The 19963-nt window shown below is 38.0% G+C and overlaps 2 protein-coding genes across 4 annotated transcripts in view; one reads left to right on the top strand and one right to left on the bottom strand.

Annotated features, from left to right (window-relative positions):
* GPR137B (G protein-coupled receptor 137B) overlaps window positions 1–5608 on the top strand; it is a 56110-nt gene extending 50502 nt beyond the window's left edge. The window contains exons 6-7 of the mRNA XM_021072472.2: window positions 1132–1256; window positions 2509–5608. Of these exons, the coding sequence (XP_020928131.2) occupies window positions 1132–1256; window positions 2509–2620 (237 nt within the window). The 3' untranslated portion in view covers window positions 2621–5608. The remainder of the gene's footprint in view (window positions 1–1131; window positions 1257–2508) is intronic.
* A 3227-nt stretch (window positions 5609–8835) lies between these two features.
* The window catches only part of ERO1B (endoplasmic reticulum oxidoreductase 1 beta), a 64953-nt gene continuing 53825 nt past the window's right edge, over window positions 8836–19963 (bottom strand). For 2 of the 3 annotated variants that reach the window (XR_014827831.1, XM_084996829.1), the window contains 2 exons: window positions 11756–11812; window positions 8836–9158 (listed from right to left, as the gene is read on the bottom strand). Coding sequence is in view for 2 of the 3 variants with exons in the window: in XM_084996829.1 (XP_084852955.1) it covers window positions 9143–9158; window positions 11756–11812 (73 nt within the window). In the remaining variant the exon portion in view is untranslated. Of the gene's footprint in view, window positions 9159–11541; window positions 11813–19963 lie in introns of those variants that run through there. The other variant, XM_084996830.1, reaches the window with a different exon arrangement.

Here is a 19963-nt window from a genome sequence, read left to right as displayed (position 1 = left end):
TGTAAGTTCTTTTACTATTTTAAAAGCCACTTAGCTGGTAAAAAGGTTAAGCTTTTACTCTGACCTTTAGGCACATTTCTTAAGCTTAAGTCTTACCAGCACTGTGATTGTTTTTCAAGCAGGAAGATGGGATAAAGAAGGACAAGATGGAGTTTTCAGAGAAACTGTCTCGCAACACTCATGGATACTAGTTGGACTCATTTCCGATGCACCACACAGGAACTCCTGCCCTTATATTTTCTTCTAGGAGTTTTATAGTTTTTACTGTTATGTTTGGATCTTTGGTCCATTTGAGTTACTGTTTGTGTATGTTTGAGTTACGGGTCCAACTTTATTCCTTGGGGACATTGTTGAACTGCTTCCAATAGTAAATTTAAAGGCATCCCACCTTGTATGACTTCTGCTTCGCTTCCTATGTTTGATTAGGTTAGTCTTAGAAAAGCAGAAATTCACATCTACCCCCCCATAACAACTCTTTTTCATACTTTGTTGGTTAAGTTTTAAATAGATCACTAGTGATATATACAAAAATATCAAACAAATGTGGGGTTTTATGCCAGGTTGAATCCACAGATGCATAACCCACAGATACAGAGGGCTAGCTGTACTACACCAGTTTTTTTTTGTTTTTTGTCTTTTTAGGGCTGCACCTGTGGCATATGGAGGTTCCCAGGCTAGGGGTTGAATTGGAGCTGTAGCCTCTGGCCTACATCACAGCCACAGCAACATCAGATCCAAGCCGTGTCTTCGACCTACACCACAGCTCATGGGAATGCCATGATCCTTAACCCACTGAGTGAGGCCGCAGATCAAACCTGTGTCCTCATGCTTGCTAGTCAGATTCGTTTCCACTGAGCCACGACGGGAACTTTTTTTTTTTGGTAAGTGATTAAAACAGTGATAATGCAAGCAAAACTCTTGAAAGATTTTGTCCACACTGATAAGAGAAAAAATTAATACCTCTTAAATATGAAAGCAACTGAGGTGAACACTCCAGCTGAACCAAGGGCCTCCACCCTGATGAAGAGAACATCTTCTTTAGTCCCCTGCAAGTAAGAGATCTTACTCATTTTGGCCTAGGATGAGACACAGTGTCTGAAAGAACACTGAACACTTAAACTGTCTTTCTAGACCAACCCTGGAATGGTCCCCAGCCATGGATTCGGCCCCAGATCTTACTTCTTTGACAACCCTCGAAGATACGACAGTGATGATGACCTTGCCTGGAACATCGCTCCTCAGGGACTTCAGGGAAGGTAAGACTGCTTCTTACAAGTGAAAGCTTATCTTAGGCAATCCCTTGTGAATTTAAAGACCTATCATTAACATTTTAAGGTGTCCTGATCCTCTTCCCTAGAGCTGTTCTCTTACCCAGGTACCCCCACTGCGTCATCTTATCATATATGCAGCAACCCTAACCCCTCACCTGCCAGAAGGGACATAGGAGTGAGAGTGCCCTCACTAGCTTTGTGGAAGAAAAGACCCCTGGTCCAGCAGAGAGGAAAATAAATAGAAACATCAATATACATTATTGAGTGCTAATTAGATATTAAGATATTGTTCTAAACACGTAATTTGGAGTTCCCGTCGTGGCGCAGTGGTTAACGAATCCGACTAGGAACCATGAGGTTGCGGGTTCGGTCCCTGCCCTTGCTCAGGGGTTAAGGATCCGGCATTGCTGTGAGCTGTGGTGTAGGTTGCAGACGCGGCTCGGATCCCGCGTTGCTGTGGCTCTGGTGTAGGCTGGTGGCTACAGCTCCAATTGGACCCCTAGCCTGGGAACCTCCATATGCCATGGGAGCGGCCCAAGAAATGGGAAAAAAAAAACAAAAAAAAAACAAAAAAAAACCCACATAATTCACCAAAGCTCACAGTAGTTAGTGATTTTACCCCACTTCTAGCAGATGATGGAATCGAGGCACAGAAGTTATTTGCGCAAAGACAGGTGGTGAGCTGTACTCTCCCTGAGGAGCCAGATACAAGTTGCTGCTCAAGCACTTTGTCTACATAGTGACTGGTTTAAGGTCACAGTAATAGTACCTTTCTGGGCTCTACAGAGTTCAGGTGTGTTGTGGGCAGACTTAGAGCAACTGCCCAGAGCACTGTTTTGTGGGGAAATAGGCTTTAAGGAGCTACTTTGAAAAGCTTTGGGACTGTCTGGTTTATACAAAACCACAGTTCTGTCTGTACCTAAAAGAGACATGTCATTAATAATAAGAGTTCCTGTCATGGCCCAGTGGTTAACGAACCTGACTAGCCCATGAGCATGTGGGTTCAATCCCTGGCCTCGCTCAGTGGGTTAAAGATCCGACGTTGCTCTGAGCTTTGGTGTAGGTCACAGATGCGGCTTGGATCTGGCATTGCTGTGGCTGTGGCGTAGGCCAGCGGCTATAGCTCTGATTGGACCCCTAGCCTGGGAACCTCCATATGCCACAAGTGTGGCACTAAACGAACAAAGCCCGTTAAGTGTAATGTTCCAAGTCACTGAAATCTCCCTTTCTTTTCAAGTTTTGCTCCAGACTACTATGATTGGGGACGACAGACTAACAGCTTCCTGGCACAAGTAGGAACTTTACAACCAGACTCAGCTTTGGATCCTGACAAACCAAGCCATGGGTAGCATCAGTTAAAAGTTTAATGGAAGATTCCTCAGTTGAAAAGCTTCAGAGAGACTAACTTAATGACAGCTGAATTTTTAGGGCACATCTCCTTAAGAAAAAGGACTTATTTTTTGTTACAGGTTTCTGATGGCTACATTGAACTAAGCAATAATTTTAGATTGAGAAAACCTTATTTTAGTACTAAAAAGTGAGCCTGGCTGCCTACTTCAGTGAGTGTAACTTAAAACTTTAAAAAAAAATTCTGTACTTTTATAAAGATGTATTTTATATAACTTAATAATGCTAAAATATACTAGGTTTTTTTTTTTGAGAATGTCATTGCAATATATGTTGTAGTTTGCACAGACTTTTATGCATAATTCACTTTAAAAGTAATCAATATGTGGTCTGATGGTATTTTAAGGCTTTTGGACTATAAAGTATTCCTCAAATCCTTACCTCTTCAGGTCACTCCGATTCTGAGCTCCATCGTGTACTTAGATTCTAAGTACAGCTGACATCCAGAAAGACAATTGCAACTCCACTGCGGAAAGTTATGATGTAGTAGGACGTCAGCAGACTACATAGCAGATAATTGGCTCTGTAGAGTTGTTTAAAGCCCAGGTGGGTGGCCCCTCAAAGAAGCTCCTCAATTTTGCCAAAATTTAGTACTCCTTTCAACAGGGAGTTAATATTTACCCTTCGGTGTTGAGACTGTTAGAAAACATTGATAGGACTGACTCACACTATTAAACCTCTTCTGCTATATTCAGAGATTTTTGCATAGTTTGTTCACCCAGTGACATTTAATAGCCAGTATTACCTCAGGACTTCAGCAAGACTACGCACCTCTCTCCAGCTCACTGAACACTCATTACTGAACAAGGAAGAGGTTCTCAAAAGAGGGTTAATAACATTTACCTCTGGGTCCTTGAGCCAAAAGCCTATGTAGAATCCTAACAGCTTTCTTATCGTTTCCAACCATATTTAAAATAATACCCTTTATTCTTAAATAGTTCTGAAAGCAGCCAGTTGGAAGCTGTGTATTTAAAATGGTAGTAGCCTTGCAATATTCTCTAGTACGATTCCTGCCTTTTAACCATGCAAAAAGGGCATGTTCCAGACAATTGCTTATGTAACTTTTCATGTAAGTGAAACACATGTCGTGACATACTGGTTCCCCAACCGTAAGTGCCATCCTAAAAATCTCCAAGATTACATATATAAAACAATTGTAAAACTGCCTATACTCAGAAACTGTACGTGGCTCTGTGAGGAAGGTTAAATGCTCTGATTGTCTATAAAACAGAGATAAGGTACTAGAGGAAGTACTATTACAGGAGGGGAAGCATCCTCTCTGCCCAGGAAACCTCACATCTCAGAAGAGGCAGGTGAAAAGGAATTTAGGTTACTAAGTTCTGCCCTGACGATGAAACCCATTTCAGACGCCTTACTTCCCAGTTTGGTCTTCAGGACTGACATCTCTGAGTGTTGATTTCACAGTGATCAAGTCTGCTTCTCTCTCTAAGAAGAAATTTTTAAGAAAGTTCCCATTGCGGCTCAGTGGTAACAAACCCAACTAGTATCCATGAGTATGCGGGATCCATCCCTGGCCTTGCTCAGTGGGTTAAGGATCCGGCACTGCTGTGAGCTGTGGTGTAGGTTGCAAATGTGGCTCAGATCTGGCATGGCTGTGGCTGTGGTAAGCCTGCAGCTGCAGCTCTGATTCAACCCCTAGCCTGGGAACTTCTGTATGCCATGGGTGCAGCCCTAAAAAAATTATTATAGTTGATTTACCATAAAAAAAAAAAAAGACAACCCATGGAGTAGATGCTTCTCTCATCTTGATGGTGGTTGAAATCAGGATCTCAAGTTTTAAGCAGGTCATGAGGGGGTTTTTTTCATGTGCATGCACACCTTTAATCTACGTAATCACCCAAAACAACACTCTTGCCTTTTAGTATGTGGAAGAATTTGGGTCACATGTTTAAAATAGTTACTGCCACAAAAAATTCTCATTGAGGCAACATTTGCACTGATTATTCAGGTTGCCTTAAAATATGATAAGCTGTTACTCTAAATAGCTTTGAGAACACCCTACTTGTCACACTGTCTTTGTTACTAATACTTAGAAGAATTTAAAGGCAGACTCAGCGAATGCTTAAAAATCCTTTAAATCATGTTTTCAGGAAGTGGAGTTAATATTAGGTCACTAAAGGGTAGATAGAGTTTTCAAAACATCACTAAAATCATGCAATTATTATACTCATCCTATGACATACACAGACTTTTATCATTCTGTCATTATTGGTGGGAAAATTGAAATACTTAGCATTAACTGATAAAAGCCATAATCTATTCTTATGATAAAGCTGCTAGTATTTATTTGAACTATTTTTTATCAGAAAGGATAAAAATGCTCTACGTGCCTATTTTGAATGTCTTCCCTTTTTAAAAAGTCATGTCAAAGCACAAGTATTGTAAACAAATCTAGAATATATAAAAAAAATGATTGTGACAAGCTATCTTTCATAGTAAACAATCACATATACTCTGAATTGTTATACCAGTGGTATGGAAAGGACAATTAAAATTTCCTTTAGCTTCCTCATTTATTTGCCAGGTACACTAACAAAACTACTCCTAGGTGAAATATTAAAGGCCAGGAGAAGGCAAGGAATGGTGATTACTGGTTCTAAAGTACCAAATATCCTCTTGTTTTAAGGCAACATGGTGAAATAAAAAACTCCCATAATGTGAAAGAAAAGTTATGGGGAAGAGGCAGCATCACTGAAAGTTTTATACCATCATCATCAGGCTAAGTCTGATTCAACACTAAAAGGCTGTGTGTGAATGTTTCTGTGCGTCCCTGGGAAATGTGCGTGAAAAATAGATGTCCACTTCTGGAGTTAACTGTCTAAAAACTTCTGTTTTGTGTACAGTTACACCTTGGAGATACTGCAGGTTCAGTTCTAGACTGCCACAATAAAGCAAAATGTTGTAGTAAAGTGAATCATGTGATTTTTGTTTTGGTTTTCCAGAGCCTATAAAAGTTATGTTTACACTACACTCTAGTCTGTTAAGTGTGAAACATTATGTCTTAAGAAACAGTTTACATCCCTTAATTAAAAAATATTTTACTGCTGGATTTCCTGTCATGGCTCAGTGGTAATGAACCTGACTAGAATCCATGAGGATGCAGGTTAAATCCCTGGCTTCACTCAGTGGGTTAAGGATCTAGTGTTGCCATGAGCGGTAGTATAGGTTGCAGACACATCTCAGATCCTGTGTTACTGTGGCTGTGGCGTAGGCCTGCAGCTGCTGCTCCAAATTGACACTTAGCCTGGGAACTTCCATGTGCTGTGGGTGCAGCCCTTAAAAAAACTTGTTGCTAAAAAATGTTTACCATCCTCTGGGCCTTCAGCAAATCGTAGTAGTAACATCGGAGATCACATCAAATATCAGGTCACCATGACAAATATAATAATAATGCAAAAGTTTTAAATATTGTAAGAATTACTGAAATGTGACACAGAGGCATGAAATGAGCAAATGCTGTTGGATAAAGGGTGCTGACAGACTTGTACAACTGACGATTACCCCCAAACCTTCAATTTGGAAAAAAAAAAAAAAAAAAAAAACACACACAAGAAAGCCAATATGTGAAACACAGTAAAATGAGGAATGGCTGTAGGTTATCTTTCATTGGCTCCTTCTCCTTTCTACAATTAACCCATTTAATTGAGCCAGTGATTAAATATCTAGTGTGTTAACAGAGCTGTGTATATAAGAGGTTTCAATTCTTAAATGATAGACACACATCAGTCATATTTAGCAGTGCCAGTTCTTTCTTGAATGTTTCAGGCACGTTGTTAGTAACGATGCTGTTTGTTGTGTTTCATTGCTTGCATCAGGCGCTAATACATTGCCAAATTTTTTTTTTTTTACCACAGTCCAAAAGAACTGCCCTTTGTTGGCCCTGAACAATTAACTCCTATTAAGAGGAAAGGAATAAGCATTATTAGTAAACCCTAGAGCGTGAGAAGTGCTTTGAGAAAAAGGTTCTCATTTACATTTACATAGTAGATATTACAAGAGTATTGCTTTTGCTTTTTAGCAGTAAAGACGAACTTACATTGGAACTAAATGGGTCTAAATCAAGATTTCCAATTAAACTTAAAAAAACCCCTTGCTTTCACTTTAGATTACCATGTAAAATACAAACTAGGATAGGGCTGATCAAAGATACATTTAAGGAGTTCCTGTCTTGGCTCACCAGTAGCAGACCTGACTGGTATCCATGAAGACATAGGTTTCTGGCTTTGAGGCCTCGCTGGGTGGGTTAAGGATCTGGTGTTGCTGTGGCATAGACCGGCAGCTGCAGCTCTGATTCAACCCCTACCCTGGGAACTTCCATATGACGCAAGTGTGGCCCTAAAAAGCAAAAAAAAAAAAAAAAAAAGAAAAAAAATTTCAGCTTATCACAGTCAAATGATTAATATCCCTAATGAAGTACTTGTAGAAATTGATAGGATCAACCATGCAGTATAAAAATGAGTAAATATATGAACACAAAAGGAAATACAGATGGCTCTTAAACTATCAAAGCTAGTCAGCCTTACCAGTGATAAGAGAAATAAAAACTAAAATATATTAATACATAATTTTGCATCTAATCAGAACAGCAAAAATCCAACTTTTTTTGTTTTGTTTTTTGCCTTTTCTTGAGTCACTCCCACAGCATATGGAGGTTCCCAGGCTAGGGGTCCAATTGGAGCTGTAGTCCCTGGCCTACACCAGAGCCACAGCAACACGGGATCCAAGCAACCTACACCACAGCTCACGGCAACACCGGATCCTTAACCCACTGAGCGAGGCCGGGGATCGAACCCGCAACCTCATGGTTCCTAGTCAGATTCGTTAACCACTGCGCCACGACAGGAACTCCAAATCCAACTTTTTAATACCATCTATGTTGGGTGAGATTGTGGGAGAAAAGGCACTGTCTGAAGTTGCAGGTGGGTGTGTGAATAGGTAACTATCCCCTATGGAGGGCAATATTCCAAGACCTTTCAAAATTATAAATGCACATGGTTTTTAACCCAGCAATTCCATTTAGGGGAATTTAGACAATAAGAATATATTCACATTATGTGTGAAATGGTATTTACAATGTCTGGAAACAATCCTAATGCCCAGTAATAGGAAAACGGCTAATTAAACAACTGCACCTTCATACAATGGAATGCCAAGCAGTTACTTTAAAAAGTAAGTGCTTAAAGCTAGCAAACAGTATGTATATGATGCCACTCTTTGGGTAAAAATGATGGAAAATATAAACCTTTACATTTATATTTGTTTGTATATGCCTTAAAATATATGGCTGGAAACCTAAGAAACCAAGAACAGAGGTTATTTATGGTAGGGGTGGGGGAAGGATGAAAGAAGAGAATCCACTGTACAGCTTTTTAAAGTTTTAGGTTTTTGAACCCTGTGAATGTACTATCTAGTCAAAAAATTAAATAAGTATATTTAAAAGCCTTATGACTCAGTGTAAAAGATGCTAAAAGTCTTGAGGTTTTAGTTGAATGGTAAGAAGCCAATTTATGAAATAACACAAACATTCTAAGCAAAGGCTCAAGTCAGACTTTCTAGTTTCAAATTCTAGTCCCACAACCTAGAATTTGTGACTGTGGACAAGTTACTTAGCCTCTTTTATCCTCAGTTTTGTTATTTAGAAATGGAGAAGTAACTGTACTTACCTGCTAGGGTGCTGATAAGATAAATAATCCATGCAAAGTCCTTAAAACAGTGGCAGCCAACGTTTGCAGTTATGCTTTTAAAAAGAAAACAACCACAGACTACTTATTTTCTCCTTTCTCCACATTTTTTTGGGGGGGGGGCTCTTTAGGTCCACACCTGAATCATATGGAGGTTCCCAGGCTAGGGGTCGAATCATTGCTACAGCTGCAAGCCTAGGCCACAGCCACAGCAGTGCCAGATCAGAGTTGGCGTCTGCGACCTACACCACAGCTCATGGCAATGTCAGATCCTTAACCCACTGAGCGAGGCCAGGGATTGAACCTGCAACCTCATGGTTCCTAGTTGGATTTGTTTCCGCTGTGCCATGGCGGGAATTCCTCCTTTCTCCACAAATTATAATCAAAATTTTCATCTCATAAAAGGAAACATTTAAAAGGAGGTAAAAAAAAAAAAAAAACCGAAAATAGCAAGATTGCAGAAACATTTACTTTAATTCACATTTTCTATAATCTGGTGGGTACAACAGCAAATTACTTGTAATTCTGTTCAAAGTCAAAGCTGTACCTGTAGATGTTACTGAAAACAGAGTACACAAATTTGTGTGTGTGTTGTTTGTTTTACCAAATTAATTTCCATGATACCATGCACCCAGTCTGTGTATTTTGGTGAATAGCTATGGTTTCTGCAGGTACTTCAAAATGCTGAGAGGTTTACTGTGAACTGTTCTCAGATTTCCAGATGAAGGCAATGCTGATGGAGATCAAAATAGCTGTCCTTTCTTATATACAATGGCACCTAGGTAAAGTTGGGAAATATGGCACAGTGTTTCATATACACACAGAGATTACAAGTATTGAGTCATTCAGAATGTTAAAATGTCAAAATAAAATGTTCGACTTATCAAATTTCAAAACTGTAAAAACCATTACTAATACTCTGATCTTCCTCATAATCTAAGAACACAAGAGAAACATTTAAATCTATCCATTTTAATATATAGTATTTCTAATTTACATAGATGCCACTTAAGAAGAAAAATGAACTCACGCCATTATAGGAAGGAATATTTTACTTTCCTTCATTTTTGTTACTTTATCAGCTGGTACAATCATTTCTGTCAGTTATATTATCAAGTGCTGGATTTTTAAATTAAGTGATGAGATAAAGACAAAATGCCAAGAGGTATTCCCAGCCAAGCATTTTCACAATGCAACTGGTGCTCTAATATCACTTCACAACAAATGGTATGTGAACTGGAAAAAACCATTTACATTACAAGGACCATGAAACATTACCAGGCTCACAACAAAACAAATATTCCTATAGCTTACACGTTCATTTAAGAAATACATACACAAAAATATAGGCTGCTCCCCCCAATCTAATTTATGGTAAAATACAGTTAATCAAATAGATTTCACCTTAAGAATACTTCATTTGTTAAAACCTTTAAAATAAAGAACTTCTTATCCTAACTAGACTTTTTAATTCCTAGAACTCAATCTAATACACAATTTTAACTAAGCTTGAAACAAACCACAGTAAAGAAGCAAGAAATGGAAACGACCAAAGATTTTCTCCAATAAACAGAGCTTCAATGATAGCCTTTAACCGAGAGAATGGCGAAGTAACATTACCCAAAAGATTTTTAAACTTACAGTAATAATAGACAAAGTGCAAAACATTCACATTTTCTTAGACTCTGGAGAATACTAATTCTTATTAATTTACCAGCAAAGCTACTTAGATACTCACTTTTTCGCCAAGTTTACTTTAAAGTCCCCCTCCCCCACCAGACAATACTTGCATCCCTAAAAAGAAAAAGTGGAGGAGGCTCCAACCAAGCTAGTCTGTTTTATTCAGCTTAACAAAAAACACCACCACTATCAACACCACCAAGAAAACTCCAGGTCTATAAAGGTTAAAAATTAGATAAAATAATTAACTAGTGAGATGTAACTCCCTCCAACCATCGCCCTCCAAAGGCAGGCTAAATGTTTTTAAAAGAGGGATAAGTCAACTAAGTACAATTTTAAATATGCCAGTAAATCACCAATGAGCACATTTCAGACTTTGGCAGGATAAGATACGGGTTTTAAGAGCACTTATTTACTTCATAAAAGACTGATACCCGCATTACTTCTACACAGATGCAACCATCCAAATTAATCATATTATATATACTAATGCCTTTTAAAATAATATTTTAAATATTGAGGATATTTAAATCCCAGGTTTAGAAAATGACATTTTAGGACTTACGAAGTCATCTGTTGGTACAAGTCATTTGAAGTACCATTTATATACAAAGAACTAAAAAAAGAAAAGGTGGGGAAAGGGGGAATTTAAAGAAGGCTTGAGCTAATCTATCTGCTTAAATATCCTACTGAAGAAAATCAGACTGAGAGAGGATTGCATAGATTGTATTTTAAAATAAACTCCTTCAAAAATGCTTACTTTAAAACGGTAAGTTTTATGCATATAATGTTTTAAATTGGTGTTATAAATCCATATAATCCCATTAAAATTTTATCAAGATGGGAAACTTAAATATTTATGCAATTCTTTTGTTGTTTTCTTAAAGTTTTTTCTATAATTGGAATAGGGACCAAAAAAAAAAAAAAAAAAAAAAAAAAAAAAAAAAAAGGCAAGTCATTATAAACTGGTTTCTAGGTTCTAAGTAAAGAACCCTCTTAAGCCAGCCCACTGTTCGCACAGGAAATCCAGCTGGGTAGCACAGGGCCAGTACTTGTTCACCTTCACTGATGCTTTAGACAAAAATCAAACAGCAATGACAGTAACTAAAAATCTAAAATAAAAACCAGTGAAATTGAAGTGGACCTCTTGGGGATTCTTAAGGAACTTCTCTTAATTATACACTGAAAGGGTCATCCATCACACTGGCACTTCGATATTATAGAAGTGACACCCAGAGCTAGGCAAGGCTAAAAACACATTTAAAAATCATCAATACACAACATCTGTTCCCTAGCCCTCCCCTTTTCCATAACAGACTGTTAATAGTGTTATCAGGATGGAGATATAGTCATTTAAGTTTGACAAGTGGCAGTAAAAAAAAAAAAAATACGCACAAAACCAATTCTGAACACATGGAATAGCAAAATATTCAACAGATGAAAACACATGGAATTAAACACAGAATTAGTATAACTTACATGTTTTAAAAGTATATACTTCCTTTATAAATATATCTAATTGATACTCTATTAAGAGGCATAAATATTCAAGTGAACATTTGAATTTTCTCTTTAAGAGTTCAAAATTCTCGAAGTCTGCAGATTAGTCTCCTTCTGCTGAATGTCCAAGACTAAAAAAGGCTTCACACACAGTCACTTTATGTCTCTAAGTAGACATATAAAAGCCTCTATTACCTACTGTGTTGTAATAAGACTTTGAAATTCTGTAACTCTCTTATACTTGTAGAAAGCCTACAGGAGAAAAAAAGAAAAAACACATTAGTAGCAAATATGATGTGTAACATATTTCAAATTATTGATATTGTCATATGGGCTATAATTTGAAAGCAAAACCCCAAATAATGTAAACAACACTGAACAGTAAATCTTCCTTCTCATTTAAAGTATGTTATAATTATTACAGACTGACAAAACACAGAGTGCTGGTTCAGTAGTCTTGGTTTAGAAAGGGCAAAGGAAGCCAGTTATTTCCTATTATTGACAGATTCTAATATTCATTACAAAAAAGAATCTCAGAGTTCCCGTCATGGCTCAGTGGTTAATGAACCCGACTAGTATCCATGAAGACACAGGTCTGATCCCTGGCCATGCTCAGTGGGTTAAGGATCAAGTTGCCATGAGCTGTGGTGTAGGTCATAGGTGCATCTTGGATCCCACATTGGTGTGGTGAAGGCTGGCAGCTGTAGCTCCAATTCAACCCCAAGCCAGGGAACTCCATATGCCATAGGTGCGGCTCTAAAAAGACAAAAAAAAAAAAAAAAAAAAAAAAAAATCTTAAATCATTTACATGTGGTCTTATAAATTCATTTTTGTCTGCTCCTCTCCAAACATTGACTTCCTTCCTGTTGCTCCCCAAACACTGATTTAACACAAAGGTACAGATTCTGTTTGTCTACTGGGCCCTACACCCTCCCATATTTATAGTGTTCAAAAAATAATTATTGAGGAGTTCCCGTCGTGGCACAGTGGTTAACGAATCCGACTAGGAACCATGAGGTTGCGGGTTCGGTCCCTGCCCTTGCTCAGTGGGTTAACGATCCGGCGTTGCCGGTGAGCTGTGGTGTAGGTTGCAGACGCGGCTCGGATCCCGCGTTGCTGTGGCTCCGGCGTAGGCCAGTGGCTCCAGCTCTTATTCAACCCCTAGCCTGGGAACCTCCACATGCTGCCGGAGCGGCCCAAAGAAATAGGAAAAAGACAAAAAAAAAAAAAAAAAAAGAAGGCTGATGACGCTGACTCCCAGTGACCTCACCACAAACCAACCAATCAGGAAAATGCCCATGAGCTGATCACGCCCAGCTCCTCAAACACTCTAAGACTCCTCATTACCTGTACCTCAGAGGGGAGGCCCAGTCCTGGAGGCTCTAGCCTGCTGGGTTCCCATCTTTGTCTGGCAATTAAAGCTACTTTAAAAAAAAAATTATTGAATGAATGAATAAAATGCTTCTGAGCTCAGATCCAGAAGTAAAACATTGGAATGGGAATCATAAAAAAATAATTTCATAAGCTCAATCTGCCCTTCATTCAACTCAGAGTTGATACAATAAATATCTAATGTTTTTCAGAGTTCTCTTGTGGCTCAGTAGGTTAGGGATCTGGTGGTGTCACTGCAGTGACTTGGGTTGCTGCTGTGGCATGGTTTGATCCCTGGCCCAGGAACTTCTGCTTGCTGAAGGTGCGGCCAAAAAAAAATCTAATATTTTTCTTTCTATAGTGTAAGATGATATGGTATGCAGTATTGAGCTCCTTTAAGTACTTAATAAATAATAACACTCCCAAAGACATTCTATGAAACCACATCACCCTAATACCAAAAACCAGACAAAGATACTACCAAGAAAGAAAATTACAGGCCAATATCTTTGATGAATATCGACACAAAATTCTCAACATAATTTTAGCCAACCAAATCCAACAACATGTCAAAAACATCATACACCATGACCAAGTGGGATTCATCCCAAGTTCACAAGGATGGTTCAACATATGCAAATCAACGTCATACATCACATTAACAAAAGAAAAGTAAAAAACACATGATCATCTCAATAGATGCAGAAAAAAGCACTTGACAAAATCAAATATCCATTCATGATAAAAACTCTTACCAAACTGGGTATAGAGGGAACATATTTTAACATAATAAAAGCCATTTATGACAAACCCACAGCCAATATAATACTCAATGGAGCAAAGTTGAAAGCCTTCTCACTAAAATCTAGAACGAGACAAGGATGCCCACTCTCACCACTTTTATTCAACATAGTATTGGAAGTCCTAGCCACAGCAATCAGACAAACAAAAATAAAAGGTACCCTAATTGGAAGAGAAGAGGTAAAACTGTCACTCTATGCAGATGACATGACACTATATATAGAAAACCCTAAGGACTCCACACAAAAACTACTCAAACTGATCAATGAATTCAGCAAAGTAGCAGCAAGATTAACATTTAGAAATCAGTTGCATTTCTGTATACTAACAATTAAATATTAGAAAAGGAATATGAAAATACATATTTTTAGTATTGTACCCCCCAAAATTAAATACCTAGGAATAAACCTGACCAAGGAGGTGACAGACTTATATGCTAATAACTATGAAACATTAATCAAGGAAATTAAAGAGGATTCAAAGAAATGGAAAGATATGCCATGCTCCTGGACTGGAAGAATTAATATTGTTAAAATGGCCATACTACCCAAAGCAATCTACAGATTCAATGTGATTCCCATCAAATTACACATGACATTTTTCACAGCATTAGAATAATCCAAAAATTTATATGGAACCATAAAAGACCCAAAATTGCCAAAGCAATCCTGAGGGGAAAAAGAAAAAACAATCAGGAGGCATACCTCTCCCAGACTTCAGACAATATTACAAAACTACAGTAATCAAGACAGTGTGGTACTGGTACAAAAACCAGACACACAGATCAATGGAAGAGAATAGAGAATCCAGAAATAAACCCAGTCACCTATGGTCAATTAATCTTCAACAAAGGAGGCAAGAATATAAAATAGGAAAAAAGATAGTCTCTTCAGGAAGTGGTGCTGGGAAAACTGGACAGCCACATGTAAATCAATGAAACTAGAACACACCCTCACGCCATGCACAAAAATAAACTCAAAATACCTTCAAGGCTTAAACATAGGACAAGACACCATAAAACTTCTAGAAGAGAACATAGGCAAAACATTCTCTGACATTAACAGTACAAATGTTTTTTTATGTCAATCTCCCAAAGCAACAGAAATAAAAATAAACCAATGGGACATAATCAAACTGACAAGCAAAGAAAACCATAAAAAACCAAAAAACCAAAAGACAACCTACCGAATGGGAGAAAATAGTTTCAAACAATGCAACTGACAAGGGCTTAATCTCTAAAACATACAAACAACTCATATAACTCAACAGCAAAAAACCAACAACCCAATTGAAAAATGAGCAGAAGACCTGAATAGACATCTCTCCGAAGAAGATATACAGGGGGCCAACAAGCACATGAGAAAATGCTCAACATCACTGATTATTAGAGAAATGCAAATCAAAACTACTATGAGGTACCACCTCACACCAGTCAGAAGGGCCATCATTAACAAGTCAACAAATAACAAATGCTAGAGAGGGTACGGAGAAAAGGGAACCCTCCTACACTGTTAGTGGGAATGTAAATTGGTACAACCACTATGAAAAACATCATGGAGGTACCTCTGAAAACTAAATACGGAACTACCATAGGACTCAGCACTCCAACTCCTGGGCATACATCTAGACAAAACTTCCATTCAAAAAGATACATGCACCTGTATGTTTACTGCAGCATTATTCACAATAGCCAAGTCAAGACAAGGAAACAACCTAAATGTTCATCAACAGATGAATAGGTTAAGAAGATATAGTACATATATACAATGGAACACTACTCAGCCATAAAAAAGAACAAAATAATGCAGCAACATGGGTGCAACTAGAGATTATCATACTAAGTGAAATAAGTCAGAGGAAGACAAATACCATATGATATCAATTGTAACTGGAATCTAATATATGGCACAAATGCACCTATTTACAGAAAAGAAACAAACTCATGGACATGGAGAACAGACTTTTGGCTGCCAAGGGTGAGGGAGAGGGTGACAGAGTGGGATGGACTGGGGGTTTGGGGCTACCAGATGACTATTGCATTTGGAGTGGATAAGCAATGAGATCCTGCTTTATATAGCACAGGGAATTATATCTAGTCACTTGTGATGGAGAATAATGTGAGGAAAAGAATGTATATGTATAATATAGACTGGGTCACTTTGCTGTACAGCAAAAATTGACAGAACATTGTAAATCAATTATAATAGAAAAAATAAAAAACTTTAAAAAAGACCTCAACATAAGAAAAGACACCAAACTCCTAGAAGAGAACAAAGGCAAAATATTCTCTAACATCAACTGTACAAATGTTTTCTTAGGTCAGTCACCCAAGGCAACAGAAATAAAAACAAAAATAAACCAAGGGGACCTAATCAAACTTAAAAGCTTTTGCGGAGCAAAGAAAACCATAAAAAAAAAAACAAAAAAAACCAAACCAAAAGACAACCTATGGAATGTACGTGTGTTATGGATGTTAACTAGACTAATTGCAGCAATCATTTTGCAATATATACAAATACTGAATCCTTATGCTGCATACCTGAAACTAACATAAAGCTGCATATTTGACTTTACCTCAATAAAAAAAAAACACTGAAAAAATTTGAATAACACTGGGAAATGATTACAATATAATGCCAAGTAAAATAGAATAAAAAAATATACAAAATGTACGCTTTCAACTCTGTAAATACACACACATATATACATAATGTAAATTTTTTACTTATAAATAACGAGAAAATACACATTAAAAATACAACAAATGTTGAAAGGGTCCTAGGTGGTAGGGATATGAGTGATTTTTTAAAGTTTATTTTCTAAATTATACTTTTACAAGTTTTTCCAAATTTCCTATAATGACCATGAATTACTTTTATAACTAGGGGGACAAAGAAATGACTATTTTAAAAGCTTTAAAAAGCAGACGGCTGCTCTTTGTTTTCCCTGGGGAGGCAAAGGGAGAGTAAATTAGGCTGTACCTTATTTGTATGACCATCCCACCCTGAGTGTCATTACCCCTAAGAGTTTCTCACTTCTAGTATAAACAGACCAAAAAATGTCTTTTTTTTTTTTTTTCTTCTTTTCAGGGCTTCACATGCGACATATGGAAGTTTCCAGGCTAGGGGTTGAATCAGAGATGCAGCTGCAGGCCTACACCACAGCGGCAGCAACACCAGATCCGAGCTGCATTTGTGACCAATACTGCAGCTTCTGGCACTGCCAGATCCTTAACCCACTAAGCGAGGCCAGGAATCAAACCTGCATCCTCATGGGCACTACGTCAGGTTCCTAACCTGCTGAGCCACACCAAGAACTCCAAAAAGTACTAAAAATATCAGAGTACTGAACATCCAAAGGTGTTTGTAAATTACCATCGCAACCATGCCCACTGGCACGGACTTTAGGTAGCATCTAATAATGTTACCAATGTCACATAAAACCTCATTTCATCTTCATGTTAATTCTGTGAGAAAGGTTTTTAATCATCTTCATTATATAGAGAAAGGAAACAAGCTGGAAGAAAGGAGTGATGTGCCTGAGCTCACACTGCCAGTAAATACCAGGGCAGGGGTTCCAAAGCACTAGGACTCCCAGTTCTGAGTCCGGTACCCTCTAGAGAAGAACACAAGGTAACAACAGGCTATAGAACTGAAGCTGGAAGGTGTGCATTTATACTCTTTATGACACTCCAAAATTTTGAGGAAGTTAACATCTGCTTCTTTCTCAATTTTATTTAGATTTAAGTATGTTTTAAGAAGAAAATTTACAGATGTAGAGAACAACACAGTGGTCACCAGTGGGAAGGGGGAAAACGGCAATATGGGAGTAGGTGGAATCAGAGGCACAAACTATTATGTATTAGATAAGCTACAAGGATACACTGCACAACTCAGGGAATACAGCAAATGTTTTATAACTATAAATGGACTATAACCTTTAAAAATTGTGAATCACTATATTGAACACCTGTAACATAACATTGTAAACTTCAAAATGTTTAAATTGTTTAAAATATTTTTTCATTTAAGTTTCATTTTAAATACTTTAAGTTTCTCCTGTTTTATCTTACTGCAGGCCTCATAAGTGGGTGGACTGAAATTTTCATGAAACACAAATTACTGATGGATATTCTAGGTCTATCTTATATTAGAAATTTCAATCTACATGGTCATCTTTACAGAGAAGCAACAGGTGAAGTTTTTGCTATTAAGATGGGGAAAGGACAATTAATTTATTAATTTAACTGCCTCTTTTTAACTTAAAAATACATGTTAAGAAACCACAAGAGGAGTTCCCGTCATGGCACAGCAGAAATGAATCCGACTGGGAACCATGGGGTTGCGGGTTCGATCCATGGCCTTGCTCAGTGGGTTAAGGATCCGGCATTGCTGTGAGCTGGATGCAGGTCACAGACGTGGCTCGGATCTGCAGTGGCTGTGGTGTAGGCTGGTGGCAACAGCTCTGATTAGACCCCTAGCCTGGGAACCTCCATATGTCATGGGGGCAGCCCTAAACGGACAGGAAAGAGGAAGGAAGGAAGGAAGGAAAAGAAAGAAAAGAAAGAAAGAAAAGAAAAGAAAGGAAAGAAAGAAAGAGAAAGAAGGAAAAAGAAAGAAAGAAGAAAAGGAAAGAAAGAAAAGAAAGAAAGGAAAGGAAAGGAAAGGAAGAAAGAAAAGACAGACAGAAAAAAACCATCAGAGTCTATCACTTGGCTCTCTGTTTTTTATTTGGCTGCACCCTCAGCATGTGGAAGTTGCTGAGCCAGGAATCAAACTTATGCCACAGCAGCAACTGAGCTGCTACAGTGACAACACTGGATCCTTAACCTGCAGAGGCACTAGGAAACTCTGGTTCCCTATTTTTTATTTTTTTAATTTCTTCCTTGGTTTGACTTTTTTGCCTTTAAGGGCAGCATAATATTATTTAGTCATTTTCTAAGATTCTTTTCTTTCTCTTTCGTATTCTTCAGTTAGTTGGTACTGCATGCACTTCTGCAGGCAAATTCAAAATTATTTTCAAAACCATCTGTCATCAAGCAAACTACATGCTTATGTACAGACAAAAAACTGGAGGAAGAATGAGTGAAAGTAAAATGCCTCCTCAGATAAGAATTAGAGCAGCTGAAAGATTTATTTAGTTATTTTGGCTGCACCTGCGGAAGTTCCCTGGCCAGGGGTGGAACCCGAGTTACAGCAGTGACTGCGCTGGATCCTTAACTGCTGAGCCACCAGGGAACTCCAGCTGAAAGCTTTAATCTCTCTTTCTCTCCTTACTCCTGCTACTGTACTTGAACAAGTTAAAGTTAGCTATAGAGAATATTATTAGGAGAACATTTCCCCACAAAATTGAGAAGGCAAACTGGGAAATACTAGCAATCTGAACTCTCACTTTTCCCTGTAACCTGCAGAGAAACTGGCTTGTGAATACAGGTGTGATTCTGTGTGATAATAATTCTCCCTCTTTGTCAACAAAACAAACTACTTTAACAGCTATGATTGTTGCAGAGTGTTGAAACCAGCAGGGGAATCAAAAGCCTTCACCATGGGAGCTCCTGTCATGGCTCAGTGGTAACAAACCGACCAGTGACCATGAGGATGTGGGTTCGATCCCTGGCCTTGCTCAGTGGGTTAAGGATCTGGTATTGCTATGAGCTGTGATGTAGGTAACTGACGAGGCTCAGATCCCAGGTTGCTGTGGCTGTGGTGTAGGCCTGCAGCTAGCATAGCTCCGATTAGACACCAAGATCTAATGGGAACTGCCATGTACTCTGAGTATGGCCCTAAAAAGCAAAAAACAAACAAACAAAAAAAACCAAACCAATGTCTTCACTATGAAAACACTTCTTTTTAGATGATAGACACTCGACATGTATGGAAGAATTTAGAAATGTGACCTTGGGCCAGACAGTAAATGATTTTAGGGAATTGTTAACATTGTTAAGTGGGAAATGTTATCATGGTCACACAGAAAAATATTTTTTTAAAAAATGCATGCTGAAGCTTGTGGAAAGGAACTGCCATGATGTTTATAATTTATTTTTAAATATTTGACTAAACTAAAGAGCAAACATGGCAAGAATTAACAATTATTAGGTGGTGAGTATGAAGATACTGATTCTATTCACCTCTCTTTTGTAATACTTTAAAATTTTATAATAAAATGTTTTAAAGTTTTTATTTCTAAGTGGCCAAGAAGCCTATGGCAAGTTTAAGCAGTGAAAAAGTGAAA

The sequence above is a fragment of the Sus scrofa genome, chromosome 14 (assembly GCF_054392235.1).
Source record: "Sus scrofa isolate SSC_HxYL_T2T_F1_AM1 chromosome 14, Sscrofa_HxYL_maternal_Yorkshire_Landrace_v2.0, whole genome shotgun sequence".
NCBI classification, from domain to species: domain Eukaryota; kingdom Metazoa; phylum Chordata; class Mammalia; order Artiodactyla; family Suidae; genus Sus; species Sus scrofa.
The sequence above is the reverse complement of the archived record's forward strand: the minus strand, read 5'-3'. Positions and strand labels throughout refer to the sequence as shown.